The following is a 23795-nucleotide window of genomic DNA, read 5'->3' as shown; positions in this document are numbered from 1 at the left end:
AGCCCTCACTCAGACCCCATACTCTTCTTTCTGTTGTCATAGATGGTGTGAGTCACCTGACCCACTCCTTACAGAGCCTAAGGTATTTACAGTACGTGGGACCACTGTAGATCTCGGCTTATGCTGGATTAAGGAAATTTATGAATCTGTCATTGGCCCTCGGTAATCTTTTATAATGTCCACTGCTAAGTGTTAAAAATGGAAGGAAATTGAATATTAGAGAACTTAGAAGGCAAGGCCTTGAAGGTAGCTCAGTTTCCAGTAGCTATAGATGTGGAGTGTATTTCAGGTACATTTTAAGGCAACTGCAACTAAAGCTGACCATTTGGTTTCTTATGGAAAATAGAATTCATTAACCTTTTAACAATAAACAGTAGGGAAACACTATTTTATCCTAAAGACACACCACTTTTCTTTCTCTTCCTGATGTCTAAAGCTACTTTTCTTTCTAATGAAGACACATAACTCCATATTTAGAAGTAAAATAAAGAGGTATTTGGAGAACCAGCACTGATGTTCAGTCTTGAAAATTGGATCCACCATTGTAACAGCAAACTGTACATTATCTTCCTAAGAAAATACTAATTTATCAGTCCCAAGAGCCAAAGAGTTGTTCTGTGTCAGCAGTCAGCTTAGCCTCATAATTATAAATTTGTGAGGATCTGTTGAAAGACGTAGATCCAGAAGAATTATAGTGTTTCATAGTGAGTCACCCAGAATAAAGAGCCCTGCTATTTGTACACATTCTGTACAGTCATAGAAATGTAGAGTTGGAGCAGATCTTAGCAATCATGTCATATAGCCCATTTTACAAAGAAATCAAGGCTTAGAACTTATTGTAGGAAATATATGAAGATATTTCAATATATCTTCTAAATGTTTGATTTACTGTGATAAGACTCATTATTTACTATACTTGGCATATATGGTCTAGCAATTTCCTTCCTGGCCTCCTTTCTTCCTCATTTCATTCATTTATTAAAAGATTTAGTTATTGAGCCCCAATATCTGTGAGATGCTGTGCTTGACAGATGGCTGGTTATAAACACAAGGAGGTTCATGAGCAATCTTTGCCCTTGAGGAGAGAGAAAGTGAGCCAGCTACATGGGTAAGTCATTGCAACAGAGCTTTATAAATCCCAGCTCTAGGTATGGGCAAGTGCATTTCAGGACACCGAGAAGCAAGGAGCAATAGTTCCCTGGGGTACTCAGAGGAAGTACACCAGTGAGGTCACTCCAGGGGGGGGGCTTTGAGATAAGCCTATGTCTCAGACAAAAAGGCAGTAAGAGCTTGTTAGGAGAGAGGGAGCTCACCCAAGGGTGGGAACAGTGAGGGAAGAACATGGTATATCCAGAAAGAGTGAGTTTAGCAATGGAGGTGCAGGAAAAATTGGTGATGTGGAAATGATGGGTGCTGAGATGAGAAGATAAATTAGAAAATAAGTACAGGCTTACCTCATTTTATTGCACTTTGATTTATTGCACTTCATAGATACTGTTCTTTTTACAAATTGAAGATGAGTGGCAACCTTTGTAGAGCATGTCTGTCAGCTCCAGTTTTCCAACAGCATTTGCTCACTTCATGTCTCTGTGTCACATTTTGGTAATCCTTGAAGTATTTCAAACTTTTTCAGTATTACTGTATTTGTTTTGGTGATCTGTGATCAGTGATCTCTAATGTTACTATTGTAATTGTTAGGGGGTGCCGTGAGCCACACCTTTATAAGATGGTGAACTTTATCTAGAAATGTGTGTGTTCTGACTGTTCCACTGACTGGCTGTTCCCCATCTCTGTCCTTCTCCTTGGACCTCTCTATTCCTTTAAATACAGCAATATTGAAACTAAGCCAATTAATAACCCTGCAATGGTCTCTTTAAGTGTTTGGGTTAAAGGAAGAGTTGCACATCTCACTTTAAATCAAAATCCAGAAATGATTAAGCCTAGTGAGGAAGGCCTGTCAAAAGCCAAGACAGGCTGAAAGCTGGGCCTCTTGCACCAAACAGTTAGTCAAGTTCTGAAGAAAAAGAATAGTGTTGAAGGAAATGAAAATACTATTCCAGTGAACACACAGATGATAAGAAAGCAAATAGCCTGTTACTGATAGGAGGAAGTTTATTAGTCTGGATAGAAGATCAGAGCAGCCACAACATTCCTTTAAGCCAAAGCCTAAATCAAAGCAAGACCCTAACTCTCTTCAATTCAGTGAAGGTTGAGAGAGGTGAGGTAGCTGCAGAGGAAACATTTAACTATAGCAGAGGTTGGCTTTGAGGTTTAAGGAAAGAAGCCATCTCCATAACAACATTGCAAGGTGAAGCAGCAAGTACTGATGTAGAACCTGCAACAGGCATCCAGAAGATCTACGATAATTCAAGAAGGTGGCCACTTACACCAAACAATAGATTTTCAGTGTAGAGGAGATGGCCTTCTATCAGAAGAACACGCTATTCATAGGTACAGAGGAGAAGTCAGTGACTCACTTCAAAGTTTCAAGGGACAGGCTGACATTCCTGTTAGGGGCTAATGCAGCTGGTGACTTTAAGTCAATGCTCATTTACTTTGGAAATCCCTAAGACCCTTAAGAATTATGCTAAATCTACTCTGTCTTTGCTCTATCAATGGAACAGCAAAGCCTGGGTGATATCATATCTGTTGACAACATGATTTACTAAGTATTGAAAACCTACTGTTAGGATCTACTGCTCAGAAAAAAAGATTTCCTTCCAAAATATTACTGCTCGTTGACAATGTACCTGGTCACCCAGCTGTAGTGGAGGTGAATGTTTTCATGCTTGCTGACACAACATCCATTCTGCAGCCCATGATCAAGGAGTCATTTCAAGTTTCAAGTCTTACTATTGAAGAAATACATTTCATAAGGCTGTAATATAACTGTCATAGACGGTGGTTCTTCTGATGGATCTGAGAAAAGTAAATTGACAACCTTCTGGAGAGGATTCACCATTCTAGATGCCATTAGGAACATTTGTGATTCGTGAAAAGAGGTCAAAATTTCAACAACAACAGGAGTTTTGGAAGAAGTAGGAGCTAAGCCAATTAATAACCCTGCAATGGCCTCTTTAAGTGTTTGGGTTAAAGAAAGACTTGCACATCTCACTTTAAATCAAAATCCAGAAATGGGGTTCAAGACTTCAGTGAAGAGTAACTATAGATGTGGTGGAAACAGCAAGAGAACTAGAATTAGAAGTGGAGCCTGAAGCTATGACTGAATTGTTGCAATCTCATAAAACTTTAATGGGTAAGGAGTTGCTTCTTACATATAAGTAAAGAGAGTGGTTTCTTGAGATGAAATCTATTCCTGGTGAAGATGCTATGAAAAATACTGAAATGACAACAAAGGGTTTAGAATAAACTCAGTTGATAAAGCAGCATTGGGGTTTGAGAAGATTGACTCCAATTTTGAAAGTTCTGTGGGTAGAACGCTGTCAAATGGCATCACATGCTATGAGAAATTGTTCATGTAAGGAAAGGTCAGCGATGCAGCAGACTTCATGGTAGTCTTAAGAAGTTCCCACAGCCACACCAGCCTTCAGCAAACCACCACTCTGGTCAGTCAGCAGCCATCAGTGTGGAAGCGAGAATTTCCACCAGCAAAAGTGATTCATGATGACTCCCTGGAAGCTCGAATGATGGGTATCATTTTTTAGCAATAAAGTATTTTTTAAATTAAGGTATGTACATTATTTTGTTAGACATAATGCTGTTGTACACTTAATATACTACATCAGAGTGTAAACATAACTTTTACACACACTAGGAAACCAAACAATTCATTTGATTCCCTTTGTTGTGGTATTGGCCTTATTTCTGTGGCCCAGAACTGAGCCTACAATATCACAGAGGTATCCTTGGAAAGGAACTGTTATATACCATATATGTCCATATATACATGCATAAATAAAGAATTTAGAAACTATCCTGAAAGCCAGGGTTTCCCAAACCTTAGTCATTCAAGTATTATTTCCACAATGTGTGTTACACCCAAAGCCTTCCTGTTATTTTTGCTTTACCTGTATACCACTTATTTATTTAACATTTCTTTCTAAAATAACTTACTTGTAAGCACATGTCTTTTTTAAAAGAAACTTGATGTCAGTGTTCTAAGTAGAAAACTTCCATCACTTGAATTTTCAAGGTCACCATTAGAATGAACGAGTTTAATGTGACATATTCCTGTTAACTCTTTGCTTATGAACATCTCTCAGCCCAAGGGCTGTAGTCTAATTGTTCTAAAGGGAGACTGTAAGTTTTGAAGAGGAGTTAAATTTATTGTAGCACCAAGCTGAGACTCCTTTAATTAATCAGGAGGAGGAAAGAGTTGAAGCTCTATAGCCTGCTCACTCTCTCAGTCAGGGGTACCAAGCATGGTCCTGTGTGCCATCCTCCATACTGCAGGGAAGCGCATCCCACAGGGGGCTATGTTTTACGCAGTACAAGGCCACCTGAGATTTATGAGCCAAGAAGTGACAAAAGCAGACTTCGGCAACTCAGGATGGGAAAGGAAGTCCAAAGAGGTAGGTAAAACTTTGCAGAGGCTGTGGGAGGGTCCCAGTATAATCCCATCAATGTAATAGGATGAAGAACACAGGTTTGAGAGGGATTTAGGATCAGGCCACAGCAGGACTTGGTGCCTGAGGGATGAAGGGCTACTTTCAAGGGAAGACAGGTCAATGATGTGTTGGAGATGGATGGCTCGCACCATGGCCTAAGTGGTCACGTGATGCAGGCCAGGTTTGCCAGGAACACATGTAGAAGTCAGTGTTTGTGCTGGGTGAGGAGGGAAAAGGGAGGAAGCAGACAGGGAAGGAGAGGGGTGAGACCCCTGGATTGGAGCATGCTGCCTGTTACAAATACTTGCACATCCTAACCTCATGTTAAATGCTTGTCAGATAAATGGCAAAGCACGTCTGGTCAGCAGGCAACTGGAAATAACTTGCTGGAGATCAGAGACATTCCAAAGCCCAGCTGGATCACAAGAGATCATCATGGCCTATAAGTCACCCTCAGCTATATTTCCACGTACCTACTGACCATTTTAGAAAATTTGTGACATAATCAGGTAGACAGGTTTAAAGTATATTAGACATGTTTACTTTTGCAAGGTGTTAAAAATGAATCTATTCCACCAAAAAGTCATTAAGAACCTGCTATGTGTAGCAATCTGCTGGGTACTTTAAAGGATTGAGAGAGAAATTGGACACAGACCCTGCTTTCACAGAGCTTGGAAAGATCTAATAAGATAATAGATAAAATTGTCAGGGATTTAAAGTTTGTTAACATATGAAGTATTTATTTGTGGTTTCCAGAAAATACATTTAGCCTCAAAACCTTGTTAGTCTGAACTTGGTTTCCATGTATTTTAAGAGATTAATTATGCTGCTGGTGTAGGGCAACAGGTTACATGAAATTTCAGTAAACTTACAGAATTGAAAGTAAAAAATCTTGCCAATCATTAACAGCTCTTTTTCTTGTCCCTAAAATACCCATTGGTCCAGCTTAGGAGAAATAAACTGAGTTATGTGTTCTGTATAGACCTTAATATTACCCTTCTTCTAAGACGAGTATATGATATGGCAATAAATTGGAGCATTCTCATAGAAACCTGTTAGATGCTCCATATTTCATGAGTGGGGTTTTCTTTCCTGGTAGCAAAGACAGACTAGAAAGCACAGATTTTACTCCCAGCCTTAAAAAGGAGTCATACATTGGAATAAGAGGAAGGACAAGCCTAACATTGATACCCCTTTCTCAGTTTCCAGACCCCTCTGAGAAGAGAAGTGTTTTTGTAAGACTCAGACAGAATTCATTCCCACAGTGTTCTTAATGGCTCCTGTCAGAACAAAACAGCTGGGAAACATATGGTATCCATTTCCCTATATCACTTGGAAAAAAATTTCACATGCAAATAAAGCCAACATAAAAGAGTAGCCCTTTGAACCCACAACCTTATACAATACATAAATATATTGGTACAATGCATTCGTTGTATTGACCCACTAGGTTATGTGGTTTCAAAATTTTTTATTATATCCTGAGATGCACATTTTCAAGAAGTTGCAAAGAAATCAAGGTAATTGGCAAAATATTAACAAACACCCTACCTGATAATAAGTATGTATCTCAGAAATGTCAAGGAATATATTTTCTCCACTATATTTGTAGACTTTCAGAAAAATTAATGGATAAAATTAAAGACATATTTATACATTATAAACTCTATGTCCACTATCTCTCTGCTGTTTTAAATAAGTAGCCATGTGTTCTTGAAGAGAAGAGAAAGCCTTGGCAGAAATTTCTGGCAGACATTAATTTTTCATAGCTTCACATGTTTAGGGAGAAAAGAACATATAATGGATAGATAAACTGTTAAATTTATAATGGACCAACTGGAATTAGTCTTTGCTTTTGCATATTTACATTTCACAAATAACTTTAGAAAATTCAGCTCTTATTGGTGGTTATTACTCCTCTGAGTTTATTAACAGAACTTTTGTCCCTTGTGATATGAAGCCATAAATCCCTCAGAAGGATGCACTTTGGGCATTTAAAAGGAGATTTAATATGTTGTGCAAAGTGAGATTCAAATAATAGTCACATTTGTTAATTGCTCTGTGCCAAGTACTGTGCATAACTGAGAACCAAGCCAAGCAAAGAAAAGAGAAGCAGCAACCTAAGAGAATCCCACATACCTTCCTTCCCTTTTGGAACACTCCCTCCTAGTCCTTACATTCCTAACTGGGCAGAATCCAGGCCCCCCTCCACAGCTCCTAGTGTTCTCTTCTTGGATTCTAAAGGCACGGAAGAAGACTATGTTCTGCAGGCTCTGAGTCCTGTGCAAGATTGTAGTCCATTTTGAGGAAAGAAGCCTCCCACCAACAGCTCCTCAGCTTAGTTTCAGAATTCCCTGAACCCTTTTGGAATGTATCCCTAAAGGATGAAGAGTGACCAGAGGTCTGAATCTTGGGGACTTTCAGTAACTTGTGTGCCGCTTACCCTGCAGGAATCGGAGGCAGCCAGGGGCTGTGGCAAGTTATAGACCTCGGTACACCCCCACTTCAGGTTCTTCTCTGGCTATGCCCATAGCAAAACACACACACATGCACACGTGCTTTGGGGTTAAATACTCCCCACCGGCTGTTGTTTCAGAAGAGGAGAGGTCCATGGGCAGTCCCTCATTGGAGGGCATGTCCTGCAACCTCACCCCTTTGATGGGGGATGCTATAAACTAAATGGAAGGGGAGGACAAATCCATAAAGCAGTGGCCTGTGAGTTTCCAAGGGTGCTGGATCATCTGTCCCAGCATCCCAGAGAGGAAGCGGTATCCTCATGGCTAAGGACACTGGTCGCTCTGTCATCGTGCATCAGGAAGAGGCATGGTGCGGCCTCGTGTACAAGGCCACCTGCAAGAGGTGGTGGTTCTTGTCTTTCACCGCCAGCTGTGTTGCTGTTTCCCTTTGCATGCCATCTCAACCGGACACCTACTCAGATGCAAACCATACACTCTGGAAGCTCTGCACAGAAATGAGAAAAAAAAAAACTAGTCTGCCTACCTCACCCTCCTTTTGCAAATTTCCTGTGTTTGTTTCCAGCTTTCGCAACAATGGAAGGTGGCACTGAATCCTATGGAGCATGTTTCATGGTGAAGTGTTAGTATGTCTTAGTATGTTGATGTGTCATATGCCAGAGAATACCATGAAAAGCCCCTGAATGAGGGTTGACTGGGGTACTCAGTCTGCAGTGTACAGTAGGGGGTCGACCATGGCTTACCTCCCATAAACCGGTCAGCTCCTGACCTCTTCATTCCTATCTTCTCTTTTCCTAATCTCTCTAACCTGGTAAATCACCTGATGGGTCAGCTTAAGTTTGCCCAACATTAAATAATTTACCTTCATCTACAAGACTTCTGTAAGCTTTGGGGGCATACAGGTGGGGTGCACACATGAGTGCACATTGGTGTACATCCATTCTCTCCCTGAATTAGTTTGGAAGTTCATTTAAGAGAATGTAACTCCAATTCCATTTTTCACAGTGGTATCAAAATGCTGCCAAGGAGGTGTAACTGTGCAAGGAATAAACCTAAGGATCTGTCTAAGTCGGTTTTCATTAGCTGTCTACTTTTACCAGTGTTACTGCTTTAACTAATTGTGAGCTAGCTTGTCATAACTTACTTTTATCATTCATTGTTTTCCAATGGTAAGTATGAACTATTTGTTTTACAAAACACGTTCTCTGTAAGTCATCCCCTTACACAGGGGCTTACCTTGAGCATAACTTGAGTCGGCCATGTCTGCCTGATACAAGATATTTTCAGTGTTTCAATTAATAGCCTCCTCTTTGAATTTATTTTAAAAGTTTCTAGCTCTAGCTGGAACTGCGGCGTCTCAACTCTTCTTACGAACACACAAAAGCCCACTGGCATCGCTGATGTGTACAGTAAGTTCCGCCCCGTGAAGCGAGTTTCTCCACTGAAACATCAGCCAGAAACTCTAGAAAACAATGAAAGTGATGATCAAAAGAACCAGAAGGCAGAGTTCCAGAAGGGGGGTGATCCTGACCCAGGCCCCCAGTCTGGGGAGCTCAGCACAGAAGATGGAGAGGGTGGCCCCCAAAGTAAGAGCAGTGAGCCCAGCGCCTTGCTGGGCGAACTGGAGCATTATGACCTCGACATGGATGAAATTCTGGATGTGCCTTACATTAAATCCAGTCAGCAGCTTGCCTCTTTTAAGGTAACGTCAGAAAAAAGAATTTTGGGATTATGCACAAGCAATAACGGCCTTTCTGGCAAAGCCTGCTCTGCAGGAAGCACTGAGACCTCGCCACCCAGCAGGATGCCGTTCTGTGTCCTTTCTCCCGTGAAGAGCCCTCGCTTGAGAAAAGCATCGTCCGGGGCACGCGACCAGCCAAAGCTCTCCACTGAAGAAGCCGAGGGCTCACCCCTGGGAAAATGTGGCTCTGCGTGTGAGCCTGGAAACCAGACTAAGGACTTCCTAAGCAAGACCTTTAGTGACCCTCACAGTGGAAAAGTTGAGAAGGCAGTGCCAGACTGCCAGCTCAGGGCCTTCCGTCTGCAGTCCTCAGCCGCAGAGCCCAAGCTAGAGGAGCAGATTGGGGGCACGAGCTGGACCAGCCCCCAAGGCCCAGAGGAAAGGAGTGAGTATCTGAAAAAAGTTAAGAGCATCTTGAACATCGTTAAGGAAGGCCAAATCTCCCTCCTGGTGAGTATGATCTAATTCAGTGTACATATTAACACTCTAGAGCCTCCGGTTTTATCATCTCCATCTGTTAGTAACAGAATAATGATGCATTTGTTCCCAACCTTGTTTAATCTTTACTGTGGCTTTAGTTGGAGGATGTGACTTTTGAGTTTTAAAATAAAAAGTTAGGGCATTAATACAGGGAAAAACAAATGGCTGTAGAGGGAGTGTTATTTCACTTGACCTTTGCATGAAGTGAAGTGAATTAAGGACACTTGATCTAAAACAAAACGAAAGAAAAGTCTAGCGCTTTTGTTAACTTGGATCTTAATGCCTTTCTTTTTTGCTTTTCAAATGGTCCCCAATGCTCTCACACAAATAGTGGGGATGTGAGTTTCTTGCCAATGGTGGACCTGCCAGGTACATGAACAGAGGGTCTTCTGTTTTATCTGGATCATTATTCAGGAGAGTTGGACCAGGACGTTTGAAAGCATTTGCAGATAGAAGCTTACCCTAGAGCTTGATTGCCCTCTGACCTGCAAGGAGTTGTTACTCCAGCTCTGCATGTCTAGGGAGCATAAAGAAGCTTTTCCAAGACTGTAGATCCAGAGTAACATGATGTGAGAAAAGTCTGTTCTGCTTAGGCTCAGAGGGCACTCAACTGAGATCCCACTCCATCTGCCTGCATTGTTCTTTCCTGGCTTCCAGACTTGGATCAAACAGTGGCAAGTCTGGGCTGATACTGTGATGTTAATTAAACTTTCATTCAAGAAAATCATCATGGCTTGGCAGTGTGATCCCACTTCGGGTAAAGCCATTCATTGACAAGTATAATGTGCTTGGTCTATTATCACAAATCTTATTGTTATAATAGGATGATAGGATTGAACTGTTTTACTAAATAAAGTAATACATTTTTTTTTCTTCCTGAAAATGTCTTTTCCATTCCTCCTGGCTCTTCCTCTCTCTTAAGCTTTGGTTCACTCCTTTCTGTGGTCCATCCCATGTTTTCATGATTCCCAAATGGTAATACCTCTTAAACCACCCAACAGTCTCTATCAAGCAGTTCGTATTGAGAGGACTAAACTTCCCTAAAGGTGAGAAGACCAACGAAACCAAAGGCCAGGCCACATCCGGATGCCCCTGGGAGTGGGCTTGGGAGGGCTGAATCCTAGAGGGGCCCTTGGGAACATGAGGCGCTGCAGTCACTGTGAGGCTTGCCATCAAAGCCAGCTTTCCACAGCATAAGGCAAACCAGGTGGTTGAGACAGGTAGTTCATTCATGCAACAAACATACATCAGAGAATAAAACATGGCCCAGCCCTCAGGACTTGGCAGAGGAGTCGGGGAGACAGACAGGGAACCTACCACCTCCCATAAATGCCACTGTAGTCATTCGAACAGGGCCTGGCCTTGTCACCACACCTCACTTGACAGTAAATCTCTGGGAACTCATGTTCTAAAGCACAGTGTAGCAAAAGCTAATGAGAAATCTTTAGACTGAATTGTAAGGGATGCTAGCTCCTTAGATTCCAGGGCTGCCACCAGAGCTCCTGGAAGCTCATGTCGTCCTCTTCCCAGAGCCCAGAACAAAACCCCCATGGCACTTCCTTCTGATTTGTTGACTAAAGTTTTCTGATCTTAACTGTTTGCACAGCCACACCTAGCTGCCGACAATCTAGACAAAATTCACGACGAAAGTGGAAACAATCTCTTGCACGTAGCGGCGTCGCAGGGACATGCAGAATGCCTCCAGCACCTCACTTCCTTGATGGGAGAGGATTGCCTCAGTGAGCGAAACACTGAGAAGCTGACGCCGGCAGGCCTGGCCATCAAGGTGATTGGTTGGGTGCTGTGCCCTCCACAGCTAAAAGCTGGGTTTCTATTTTTTAAGATTCCTATTGGGCTAAAGTGTTGGAATGGAGAGAGAGAGTGACAGACCACTCAACAGCAAATGGACATATTGCACTTAAGAGTAATCTTTTCAGTTATTAAGTGCTTTGAGATCTTGAGACTGAATTCCAATTTATCGTGCTATGAGGATGAACTTCAAATCTGCTAATAAAGAGTAATGAAAATCATCTGTTGTGGAACTAAGAATTTTGTTATTCACAGTGACTGCAACTTAGATTCTTGACCACACCTGGGTCTATCTGAGACTGTTTCATTTTTTCCTAATGTGAGCATAATGAGCAAGACAAATGAAGAAAAGGTGCATGTTAGGGATGATAGCACGCAGGAGTATTTCAGATAATAAAGTGGGCTTCTAATGCATCACATCTGCCGTTTTAAGGCCTTCAAACTAAAAAAGAAGTTTAGACTATCAGTGCCGACTTTGAGCTTCGCTCTGGCAAAGTCAAAAAAGCTTAGCTCTGTGCTGTCAAAAACTACACAAATGAATGCTGACTGAGGTAGAGTTAAAACCTAGAGAGTCTGATACAGGAAAAAATGGTCTTTTATAGCACTGCCGTGACTGCCTCCATAAAATATAACACACCACTAGAAGGTTGGCTATTCAACTAAAATTACTTTTGGCAAATACATGTGGAATTCAGTTGTATTTATTAAGAAGCCAGAAGTGAAGTTCAGGGAAGTATAATACATCTTGAGCTTCTACATATGTACTTTACTTTACATAATAGTTATTGTCTTCTATCCACTGAACAATCATAACTTTTATAAGTGGAATTATACTGAAATATAGGGATCTTGCTAAAGAAATCTACTTATGAATTCCCTAAAAACATGTTCCATTTGAACAACAGCAATTGCTATCCTATCCCTAATATATCTTTATGCAAATCAGAATTTTTGTATTTTTATATACCACTCAGTAATGTTTTATATATTAAAAACTTATTTCCCACTTTATTTAATTTTACTCAGTGATAAGGTGTTGTTTCAAAGATAGTGTAGAAAATGATATTTTTTATTAAAATGAGGAATCTGTGACTCCATATTTCTTTTTGGTTGCAATGTCAAAGTAAGGGCACAACTTCAGGCAGCAATCATGAAGAAAGAGAAATGAACTGTAAGTCAAGGTTCAGCATAATTGAGTTCAACAACGTGTACCAATTCTATCAGGTACTGTGTAAGCTGATGGCAATACAGCTTTGAATGAGACCTAGTCCTTTTCTTAAGAAACTGATAGCCTGGTAGATAAGGCAGCTAAATTACTGATAATTCAAGTGCAAGGTGGCAGATTCAGGATCCAGTCCTACGTCAGAGTCCTGCGGGAAGACAGGAGTCGGATCTGACCATTATGAGGCTGATATCAGTGATAAATAAAATATTCTCATGAAACCAATGGATCTTGACATTTGCCTTGCTGTTTCAGTGTACATAAAACACAGTTCTCACTAGTTTTGTGACTAATATTAGGTTATTGAATATATCCCAGCTACATAGTTGGATGAGATTTTTTTTCTTAATTTATATGCCCTGGTGCTTGTTTTGATAGATTAAGGATCTTTAGAATAGGCAAGTACATAGGAAGCTTAGTGGTCAGTAAGCCACCACTGGGTATAAAAACCCTCTACAGTGTCCATATTGTTAATTTCATTCTTAAACTCTTCCCATCAACATATTGTTACCAAATAATCATTGTGCAAACTTGAATAGCAGTTTTTTGTTTTGTTTTGTTCTAATGAAGAACATGTATCAAACCCATAAGACTCAAAAGCTCGTATATTTGAGGTCTCAGGCTTTTCATATTTTACTTCTGCTCAGTGATTTGAAAATGCAAAAAGTCTTCTATTCTTTCATTTGATTTATAATTTACAAAAACAGTAAATACAAATATAATGAGTGGCACCCTCTTTGGGAACCTGTCCTAATGCATATCCTGCCTCAGGCCATTCAGTGTGTTTTGATGGACACTGAGGAAATTGAGTACCAAGAGACGATCATTCTTGTGTTTTAGGACCTTGTTTTGAGCACTGGTAACCTACCTGCCTGGTGGTGTTTCACCTCATTAAGCACAGTTCTGAGAGCCCTGCTGTCATTAAAGACAAACAAACCTGGTACAAATGGGCAGAAGTTGCTCAGATAATGTGACATGGCTGATAGGAAGCAGAGTCAGAGAGGGTATCAAATAAAAAGATTACCTAAGAAAAGGGGCTTTGAAGTCCGACAAAGGCTTAAGAATATATCTCTCCCACTCTTAAACTCATTAAATGGGACTGCATAAATTCTTGCTGGTTACATGCGGAATTTATTGAGTGTTTTCTGGGGGACCCAACATTAGATACTGTGGGAGTTCAGGGCTTTATTAAGTGCCCTTTGGGAATAGTTAAGCAAAATAATTGGAAAGAAAGATTTCTGTAAGATGAGAGCAGTATGTTTTCTAAAATGGGACCAGCACAATATATTATTTTAGGAGCTAAACAGACTTGGAATGAAATAACCTCAATTCCTTTTTTATTTCTCATTCAGTCCTTTTGATTAAACTCAAAGACAAAATGTCAGTCTGGTGAGAAAATGACTTCGAACATATAACCTATTCACATTCCCTTTTAACATACAGTGAGTGACCCCAGGCCCAGAGAATTTAGCAGGCAAAAATCTCCTGCTAGAATTTAATAACATTTTTTGTTTTCTTGGTATTTCTATTTTTTAGCAAGTGATACCATTTTCAAACTCACAACCAGTCAGGTATGTTACTAGTGTTCAAATAATTCTAGTAGCATTTTATTTAAATGTTGCCTCCTTAAATAACTAGACCTAACAGACATGTAACAGAACATTCTAGCCAACCAGCAGCAGAATGCATATTCATCCCAAGTGCACATGGAGCATTAATGAGAATAGAACATATGTTAAGCCATAAAACAGATCTCAACAAATTTTAAAGGACTGAAATCATACAAAGCATGTCATTCAACCATAATGGAATGAAGTTAGGAATCAATAACAGAAGGAAATTTGGGATATTCATAAGTATGTGGAGTTAACATACCCAAAATAATCATTGTATCAGAAAAGAAATTACAAGGGAAACTGGAAAACATTTGAAGATGAATGAAAATGCAACATACCAGCATTTAAAGATGCAGCTAAAACAAAGCTTAGAGGGAAATTTATAGCTAAAAATACCTATATTACGTAGAAGGAGAGGGAGGCAGAGAAGGAGGAGGGCCTCAAATCCATAGCCTAACTTTTTACCTTAGGAAACTAGAAAAAGAAAAGTAAACAAAATTCAAGGCAAGCCGAAGGAAGGAAATAAAAAAAAATTCAGATGGAAATAAATGCAATAGAAAATAGAAAATCAATAGAGAAAATCAAACCAAATTTGGTTCTATGACAAGGTAAACAAAAAATTAGTAAGCCTGTTGTTAAACTGACCAAGGAAAAAAAGAGAGAAGACTTAAATTATTAAAGTCAGAAGTGTTGCCTCATATTTCTCTGTTCTGGGTAAATACCACTTTCTAACACTGTCTCACCTAATAGATTTTCAGTATGTTTTCTATTACTTTCTTCATTCAGAGGGAATGAAACGCATTTTTTTAAAATCCTGGTAGGAAGCCCTTGGTATGCTCAAGTTACATAATTTAAGGTAAGTCCATAATGAAGGACTTACACACAAAAAGGGTAGGTGGGGTGCAGGGAGGCCATGAAGGTAAGTGCAGTATCCCAGGGTAACAGCAGAGTACAGTTACCACCCCAGACCCTGAAGGGGCTGCAGGACATGAGATAGACAGGGCTGAATTGAAGGACTGGCTGACTTTTGTGCTTTGACTGATAGAGAGATTCAGCTGGCCCATGGCAACCCTGTGGTGGGGTGGGAGGAGTCCAGACAGAGGGAACCTCAGACTCACTCTTCTTTCCTGGTCTGCCACCATTCTCCATCAGCTAAACCTAGCCAGAAGCCAGGAGCAAGGAAGCCAGTCCATACAGACCAGTCCTCTAGCTCAAGGAGGACAGAGAAGGGAAGAAACAGATCTGAAGGGAGCACATAACTGATCAGGCTCCATACCCCAAGTGGAAAGAATAGACTGCAGGTGAAGAGGTGGGAGCTGACTACTTGTAATTCTATTATCCAAACAGGAGGAGATGAAGAATATGCAGATTACCTCCTGTCTTGTTTACGGAGTAGGCTTCTCCACCTCCAGGCCCACGGTAGCTCTTGTCTCCTGTGCCAAAGTCCCACACCATGCAAACCAGGCAGGCAATGGAACGTCTTAGTTGTCTTGCAGAGTTATTGGGAGGATCTAAGAGAAGCATTCTCATAGTACAAGGCAACAAGTGCTGTGTGCTTAGTAAGCTGACATGCTTTGTCTCATCTGATCCTCACGGTAACTTTATGGGGTAGTTGCTACTGTCCCTGCTATTTCCCAAAATAGGAGGTGAGAAAATTATCAGAGAGGTAATGGAACTTGTTTAAGGTCTTATAAGTAAGTAGTGGATTAAGGATTTAAATCCATTCAGAGTCTGGGTCTTAATCACTGGGTTGTATATGTCACAACTGCTTTCTGGTCTGCAGGGTGTGAGGGACCTCAGCCACTGTGGGCATGGAGTCAAGAAAGGCTTCGGCGAAGGTAGCATTTGAGCCACTGTAATACATTATTTTCTCTTCATTTTGGAATTCTGACATTTTAACATCTCAAGGGAAAAAGCCTATTCTAAGAGTAAATGAATAAACAAATTGTGGTGTATTCATACAATGGGACTCCTCTCAGCAAAAAAAAAAAAAAAGAACAAATTGTTCATCCAAGCAGAAGCTTGGATGAATCTCAAGGCATTAGGCTGAGTGAAAGAAGCCAGACACAAAAGAGTACATACCCTATTCCACTGGGAAAGAAATCATCAGTAGTTGCCCGGGGCAAAGGTGAGGTGATGAGAGGAAAGGAGTACTAGACATCTGGGGGAGGTGGGGTGATGGCAATGTTCTATATTTTGATTGGAGTTGTTCTTATAAGAGAGCATGTATTTGTCCAAATCCATCAAACTATAGAAAGAGTATATTGTATAGTATGCAAATTATGCCTAAATAAGGTGCTTTTTAAATACCTGATTAAAATTATGAAAATATAAGTAAAAATTCTGCAACTGCTTTACAACCAAAACCACAGAGCAGAAATATAATCTGTGATATACTTATATTGTAAATAAGTTAAGCCAAATATAGAAGCCAAAAGTCATGTGATTTCTTCCCTTGGTCAAATAATCACCTGAGAGATATTTTCAAACCTGAATGATCTTGAATTTCTTACTTTCTCTTTTTTTAATTTAGAATGGTCAGTTGGAGTGTGTACGCTGGATGGTGAGTGAAACAGAAGCCATTGCAGAACTGAGTTGTTCCAGGGATTTTCCAAGCCTTATTCATTATGCAGGTTGCTATGGCCAGGTATGAAGAATTCTTTTTTTTTTTAATTTTGTTATCATTAATCTACAATTACATGCAGAACATTATGTTTACTAGGCTCCCCCCTTCACCAAGTACCCCCCACAATCCCCATTACAGTCACTGTCCATCAGCATAGTAAGAGATGTTGTTGAATCACTGCTTGTCTTCTCTGTGTTGCACAGCCCTCCCCGTGCCCCCCATGCACTATACATGCTAATCGTAATGCCCTCTTTCTTTTTCCCTGCCCTTACCCCTCCTGTCCCACCCATCCTCCCCAGTCCCTTTCCCTTTGGTAACTGTTAGCCCATTCTTGGGTTCTATGATTCTGCTGCTGTTTTGTTCCTTCAGTTTTTCTTTGTTCTTATACTCCACGAATGAGGGAAATCATTTGGTACTTGTCTTTCTCTGCCTGGCTTATTTCACTGAGCATAATACCCTCTAACTCCATCCATGTTCTTGCAAATGGTAGGATTTGTTTTCTTCTTATAGCTGAATAATATTCCATTGTGTATATGTACCACCTCTTCTTTATCCATTCATCTACTGATGGACACTTAGGTTGCTTCCATTTCTTGGCTATTGTAAATAGTGCTGTGATAAACATAGGGGTGCATCTGTCTTTTCAAACTGGGCTGCTGCATTCTTAGGGTAAATTCCTAGAAGTGGAATTCCTGGGTCAAATTGAAGAATTCCTATTTACCAGATTTTAAGCAATCGTATTCCTTGTATTTTTTTTAATAAAAAATGTTTTAAATGACCTAAATATTCCATAATAAGATTCTGGATAAATAAAGAAGCTCCATCCATATGATAGAATTTTATAGAGAAAAATACTCATCATATAATATTACATTTAAATGTATGATATAAAACTGTTCCTGTAATTTGGTACCCACTTTGAATTTTGGAGAGAAATAGAAAGAATTAGGTAATAAGACTTGAAAAACTATGTCACATGTTGATAGCAGTTATCACTCCATGGAATTACAAGTGGTTTTCTTTTTGTATTTGTCAGTATCCTAGATTTTCTACAATAAACATATTAAACTTGTGTCAAAAAGAAAAATGATAAACTTTCTTGAACCTAAAATTAAGAAGAAAATCTTTTGTAACCTATTAATCCAGGAAGTCTCTCTCTATTAAAGATGAGCAAGCCACACTAAGTAGATGAGCCTCAGCCACCACCATTTTCTACAGTAGGAAATCCCAGTGTGCGTAACTGATGTACACAGATCATAATCCAGTGTAAGGGATAAAAAATTGTCACTAAAGCCCTTTGAGGGGAATGAGTATAAATTATCTTTTTAAAAAAATTGAAACCACAAAATGTCAATCTCAGTCTTAAAATAAAGTCAGTTCTGCATCGAAAGAGATTTAATCATATTTGTTTGTGGCAAAGAAAATTGCTTCTCATGCATATAACCCTATCCCCTTTGGCATCATCAACATTCCCAGTGGCAGTAAATTGTGTTATTGTCAACAAGGGATTATGCTTTCTCAAGCATGACAATCTCAAGTTCAAAAAATAGACTTGGAGAAATATTTCCACAGTCTTTCTTTAATGGGGGTCATGTTAGGTGATAGTTCATTTTGTGCTGTGAAAACTTCACTTAATATTTACAGGAGTATGTAGTGTTTCCTATATGTACCAGGTACTGTGCCATTGGATTTTATGTACATTATCTGACATGTTTCTTAAAACAACCCTACTAGGTCCTGTTGCTTTTATCCCCATTCTGTAGATGAGGAGACTGAAGAAAGAAAGTTAAGTGATTTGCACATGGTCTAATGGCTAATAAGCAAACACTGGACCTCAGCTCAGATCCTTGGGCTTCAGAGCCATATTCTGTCTTTTCTCCATCTGTGCAGATAATTCGTATAGCTTGTTTACAGTGGTCTTGATATAGCTGAAGACCTTTTTTTTCTAATAACACATTGTGATATGTGGAGTACCTCACAGAGCATTGAAGTGAGTGCCTATGCTAAATCTATGAAATGCAGAAAGGAGCAAGAAGCACATTTAAAATTTGCAAAAGCCAAAATTACTCCATTTTGTCTGTGTAGTATTTAAAAGTCCCAGTCATGCTTCCTGCAAGCAGCCATCATAGTGAGTAAGCATCTGGTAAGGATGCCCCTTTTTTTGCTTATACTGGCAAAGAGGAGGGTAGAGTTTTCAAATGATCTGAAGAATTTAATCACTGCTAAGCTTCATAAATCATTTTCAGAATAAAACAAAATTTAATTTATTCCCAAGTTGTCTCAATAATTGTTTCACGTCTCTGACTTCATCTGCTTATATAAAGCCTGACAAGGGATTTTAGTAGCACTGGAAGGGCTATCTGCAAATTTGGGTAGCGCTTGTCCAAAAAAAAGGAGGAAAGGATTGTGTCACCATTCAGAGACTCTAAGTAAATACCTGGGCATCCGGCATTCTTTATCTTGGAAAGTGTTGCTTATACATGATACATGCCAGTTTCTCTATTCAAATCACACAGCGGGTTTCTCATAATCTGGGAGCTATCGGGACAAAACAAGAAAGTACCTGTTATGAGACTGGCTGGGTAGAGAGTGTGGCTTACTTGCATGGCCTAGAGGAAAACATGGAAATTAGGGACCTATTTGAAGATCCTTACCAAACGTTGACTTCATGTTGTTATTTCAAGCTTATAAGCATTTTTCATGACCTGAAGAACAGCTTTGAGCAGGGCTGTCCTGCAGCGCCCTTAGCGGAAAGCTTAGAAGCCTGTTCAAACGGCAAATCTGTCCAGCCATCCTCCATCCGCCGCAGCCACTTATGTAACAGATAACCTATGGGGAGGCTGAACTTGGAACCGTTACAAGGCTAATATTTTCACAAGGAAGACTGTTACTGAACAGTGTTCTAATGGATTCAGCACATGCAAGGTTTTCTGCATTGAGCAGCCTCTTGAGTGTGTTCTGGTTTTGTTTCCTCAGTAAATACCTCTGGAAGGAGAGTACAGAGGAAAATTCCTCTCGGTTTATTTTAGTTGCCCTCTGCCCCACATATAGATTCTAAAAGAACGGACTCCCTTTGCCTCCCAGTCTGTCCTTTTTCCTGGAAAAGTTACCTTGAACAACTCCAGTACCACAGTGTAGCCTGCGGTGTTTAGTGGTCTCCCGGAGTGATAGATCATTGGATAAGAGCAATTGACTTTCCTCATCTTGACAGAGGAGGTCTCAGAGGGCACAATTATTTCACTGCTTGGCTGCCCCTAAGCAGAACCAGTCAGAGGAAGCAAGAAGGTGAAAGCCGTGGGGAGACGCGGGGGGTGGGTGCGGTCCTCGGGTAGGCCTGCTTGGCTGTCACTCAACAGATGTGCTGCTGGTGAGCAACTGGGATGGAATTGTCTCAAGTCAAAGCCACCTAACATGACCTGGGCTGTTTCATTCAAACATGAAGGGTCAGATCGCCTCATCCAAGCTCCCAGCAAAGTGCTCATCCTCGGCTCAGCTTGGGGGCTTCAGTCTGTTTTGCGTTGGTTGTGGGTCCAGTGGGCTGTCTGTTACTTTCTGCATCAAACCTGTGATCATCTTGTTTCTGAATCCTTCGTGTGACTTCCGGTCTAGAGATCCTGCTACAAAAACAACCTGCATCATAGCACTGAGCATTGACCACGGGCACTTTCCCTACACTGTGTTCCTTCTCCATTTTAGATGTTAGCCCTGATACAGATCAAAAAGGTGAGGGGTCCTTTTCAGTTAAAAAAAAAAATGCTCAGCAGCAATTCCTGCAAATGGCCATGGTCAGTGACAGGCATGCTGGTGTGGCGGGATGCTTCCACAGGCTGTGTGTTACTGTTTTTCCCTTTTAAAAAGGGAAATATTCTGTTGACTCTATTGTTTTATCATCATGGGGTAGAAATAAGTAAACAAATACTGAAAGTGCTGTGATTGCAGATAAAAGCAAGATACAAAAATCTTTGATTAGCATGAGCTTCCATCTGCTCTCCAAGACAGAGCTCTGTAAAAGCACATAACTGACACAGAACTCGACAAACCCATGGACTGGCAGGCAGGTAACCACGATTTCTGTGACCCAAGGGGGACCAGGGAGAGTGTCCTTCACACAGAGTCAGGACTCATGGGATACTGAACAGTTGCAGATGCAGAGTCAAGGAGAGCACAGGCTTCTGAGCCTGCGCTTAAATCCTAGCCTACCACGCATGAGCTCAGTGGTCCCGCATACCTTTATTTAAGAAATAAAAATAAACACAAGAAAAGGTCTCCCTGGATCTCAGTTTCCTCATCTTGAAAATGGAGACAATGGAGACTTCACAGGGTTGCCCTGAGGACTAAGTGAGAAAAGCCACATTGTGGCACCAGAAAACACTGCCCACTGTCGGCACACAGCAGACGCTAGATAAATGGTGCCTCTTGTGATTATTGGATATCTTCCAATTTGTTATTATTATGGCTAGCAATATTATTTAGTTTATTTATTTCGCCATAAGTAAAGTATGAGAGAAGCTTGGCAAAGATTTATTCAGGCCTTAACCTATTTAATCAATTTTTAGATGTACCTTCTTTTTTTTTTTTTTTTCACATTTTACTATCTCTGGATCCTACATTTATCTCAGTAAATGACATCAGAAAATTATTGCTGACCATATTTTTTTTTTTACATTTCAACATCTGAGAAAATGGGATGAATCTTAAAATTGATGGTGTATTAGATTAGATGATCTATGATTGCAGACAAAGCTGCCTCCTTTAGAACTTATGGTGGGAACAAAAACTGCAGCAGTCTTATTGAAACCAGTAATAAACCTGTAGCATACTTTCACTTAGATCCTTTATTAGACTTTGTCCAGAAAAATCCCATAAATTACATGTGTCAGTTGCCTATTTAAATAATTGCATTTCCTTTAGGAACACACCAAAACATGAAAACGGTTACCAAAAGAGCAGAAAGTCCCCCAAAGGGGAAAGTAGTGTACATGGAGGAAGTTTTTAATGAGTAGATGAAAATTGAGTAGCTGTTTGGATGTGTGGGTGGATAGATGAATGTAAGGGGGAGAGGCATCTGTGAAACAGAAATAATACCAGAGAAGCCCTCCACCCATATGACTGCATTAGATGTCCTGATCTGTTTATGGGAAAATGAAGATCTGAAGTTAGTCTTCCTTTAACATCTCCCTGTCACACACATATACAGAAGTGTATGTGCACACACATGCACACACACACACAAAGAGCGCTAAATATCTAACAGGGGAGGTGGCCACCATTGCATATATATCTAATATACATATGTATTCTGTTCTTCACACTATATATGTGTCAAATAAATCACTGTTTAAATGATACGACCATAGATCTGTGCTCCATGTTCTCCAAAATCAGAGCAGAAAGCGGCATTTCTCTGAGAGTGGATGCTGAAAGTGCCGGCACCAACTGCAGCCATCTCCATGTCCATCTCAGAAATCCTGAATGTTGGTTGTTAGACCAAATGCACAGTCAGCCAGTCCCTTTGGGGCATGCATCGCTGTGTAGTATCATAGGGAGATTTTTGTTTCAATATACTTTCTCAGTGAACAGGCTGGCTGTATAGGTTCTTATTAAAGTTAATAGTTCACTGCAGAATGCAAAACTAAATTTGAGGTGCCGGGCAAAGACCTCCCTTGTTCTGAACATCAAAATAATTCTTCTTCCTTTATGTAAGCCTTGCATATTGAATTGGGTAAGGTCTTTGAGTATAAGGAAAAGCCACACGTGCCATCGTAGGAAAGGAAGGTTATTGTAACAATGTGAACCGAACCTGACTTGGAAGGCCAGGAGCCAAGGTGACTCTTGCCCTGCACATGCACCTTGCCCTGTCTGCCCAGACTGTGAAGTCTCTGCCACATCCAGGTCTCTAGATTCCTCCCCAGATCTCAATGAGAGGGAAAGTCCTAGTCTTATGAAATGCAGCATCCCATTTCCTACAGCCCTATTACTAAAAGTCCAAATACTGTGAATTGTGGGCATTTTCTGGGCATGTGGAATAGACATTCCCACTATAATATCTAACTGAGCCTGAAAAATATGAAAATATGCCTGACAAGATGGGACATATAAAACATTTCTAAATATTTTAAATTCATCTGAACTTTACTTGCTAAAGAAAGAAGCTGCCAGAATGTCAGAGTATACAGGTGTCTTCTTCAGTTTTCTGATTTGTAAAGAGCATGTGAATTGGGTAATTCCCCCAAATCCCTCCCCCTCTGCAATTTTAGGATTCTATGATTTAATATCATGGAACAAGCCACGTCACCGCAAGCTTGAGAATGACCCATAGCAGATGGCAGGCTGCCCCTTTCACGGCAGAGCCCCAGCGGCTTGCCCTCTTGACATTTCTGTCTTAGCTGTGACTTGAAATCAGTTGGTTACATTCTTTCTCCTGACATATGTCCACGCATCCAGATCTTTTGAGGAGTTAAGATCATTTGATGTAATCATCTGTCTCTGTTAAAGTAATTTCAGTTTTTTCCCCTACCTAATTAAGAAAAATAAAAGAAGCTGTTCTACCATATGCATGTAAAACATCATCTGCCCTGGTCACCATGTCAGCCCCAGCTCTCTCCAAGTTTGCCTCTGAAGAAGAGGATGAAGCACATCAGCTTGTCCTGGTCCAGATTCTGACTCCCAGTCCCACCCACCATGCTCTGCTCCCCCTCACCCTCCAGGGACACTGAGGGGTCCCCTTCCTCCAAGGTCTTTCTGCTAGTGCAGCCAGCACTCACCCCGCTTTCCCTGGGTGCCATCTTTGTAGGTTATAGGTATGGATTACATTTTTCTCTTCTTGCTCTTTAGGGGTCTTGCTCCCTGCTTGCTCATGTGGAAAAAGTGTGTTTCAGATGTTCAGTTTGACCCTGATGTCACTGATGCCTTCACAAACAGGGCCCCGGTCCCCACGTGAGGGGTGAACTGTGAAAGGAGTTGGCTGTTTTCATCCAACATTCCTTTGGCAGATTAGCCGGCCTGTTCAGAAGGTGAAGGCAAGTTTAATCCAGAAAAGTATGAAGGTTCATGACCAGTCCGAGCAAATAACTGGAAGAAAAAATCCTTTACAAAAAGGCTAAGGAGAGGTTCGGGGCTTTTTCAAACTCATGATCATCTTTTTAAATGTCAAATTCCACCCACTGCATTTCATGCTGTTGTTTTTACCACTCTCATATTTGTTTAACATTATATTCTCCTATTTTAAAATAGTGAAATCCCATCCCCATGCTTTCTCC

General features: G+C 40.6%; 1 protein-coding gene across 5 annotated transcripts in view; it reads left to right on the top strand.

Moving 5' to 3' along the window:
• Positions 1 to 23795, top strand: part of SNCAIP (synuclein alpha interacting protein) — a 143265-nt gene that overhangs the window by 97667 nt on the left and 21803 nt on the right. For all 5 annotated transcript variants that reach the window (XM_057490346.1, XM_036903142.2, XM_036903145.2 and 2 more), the window contains 3 exons: positions 8371 to 9233; positions 10870 to 11049; positions 16444 to 16557. In XM_057490346.1, coding sequence (XP_057346329.1) covers positions 8371 to 9233; positions 10870 to 11049; positions 16444 to 16557 — 1157 coding nt within the window. The remainder of the gene's footprint in view (positions 1 to 8370; positions 9234 to 10869; positions 11050 to 16443; positions 16558 to 23795) is intronic.

Source organism: Manis pentadactyla, chromosome 13, assembly GCF_030020395.1.
Source record: "Manis pentadactyla isolate mManPen7 chromosome 13, mManPen7.hap1, whole genome shotgun sequence".
Taxonomy (NCBI): Eukaryota; Metazoa; Chordata; class Mammalia; order Pholidota; family Manidae; genus Manis; species Manis pentadactyla.
The sequence above is the reverse complement of the archived record's forward strand: the minus strand, read 5'-3'. Positions and strand labels throughout refer to the sequence as shown.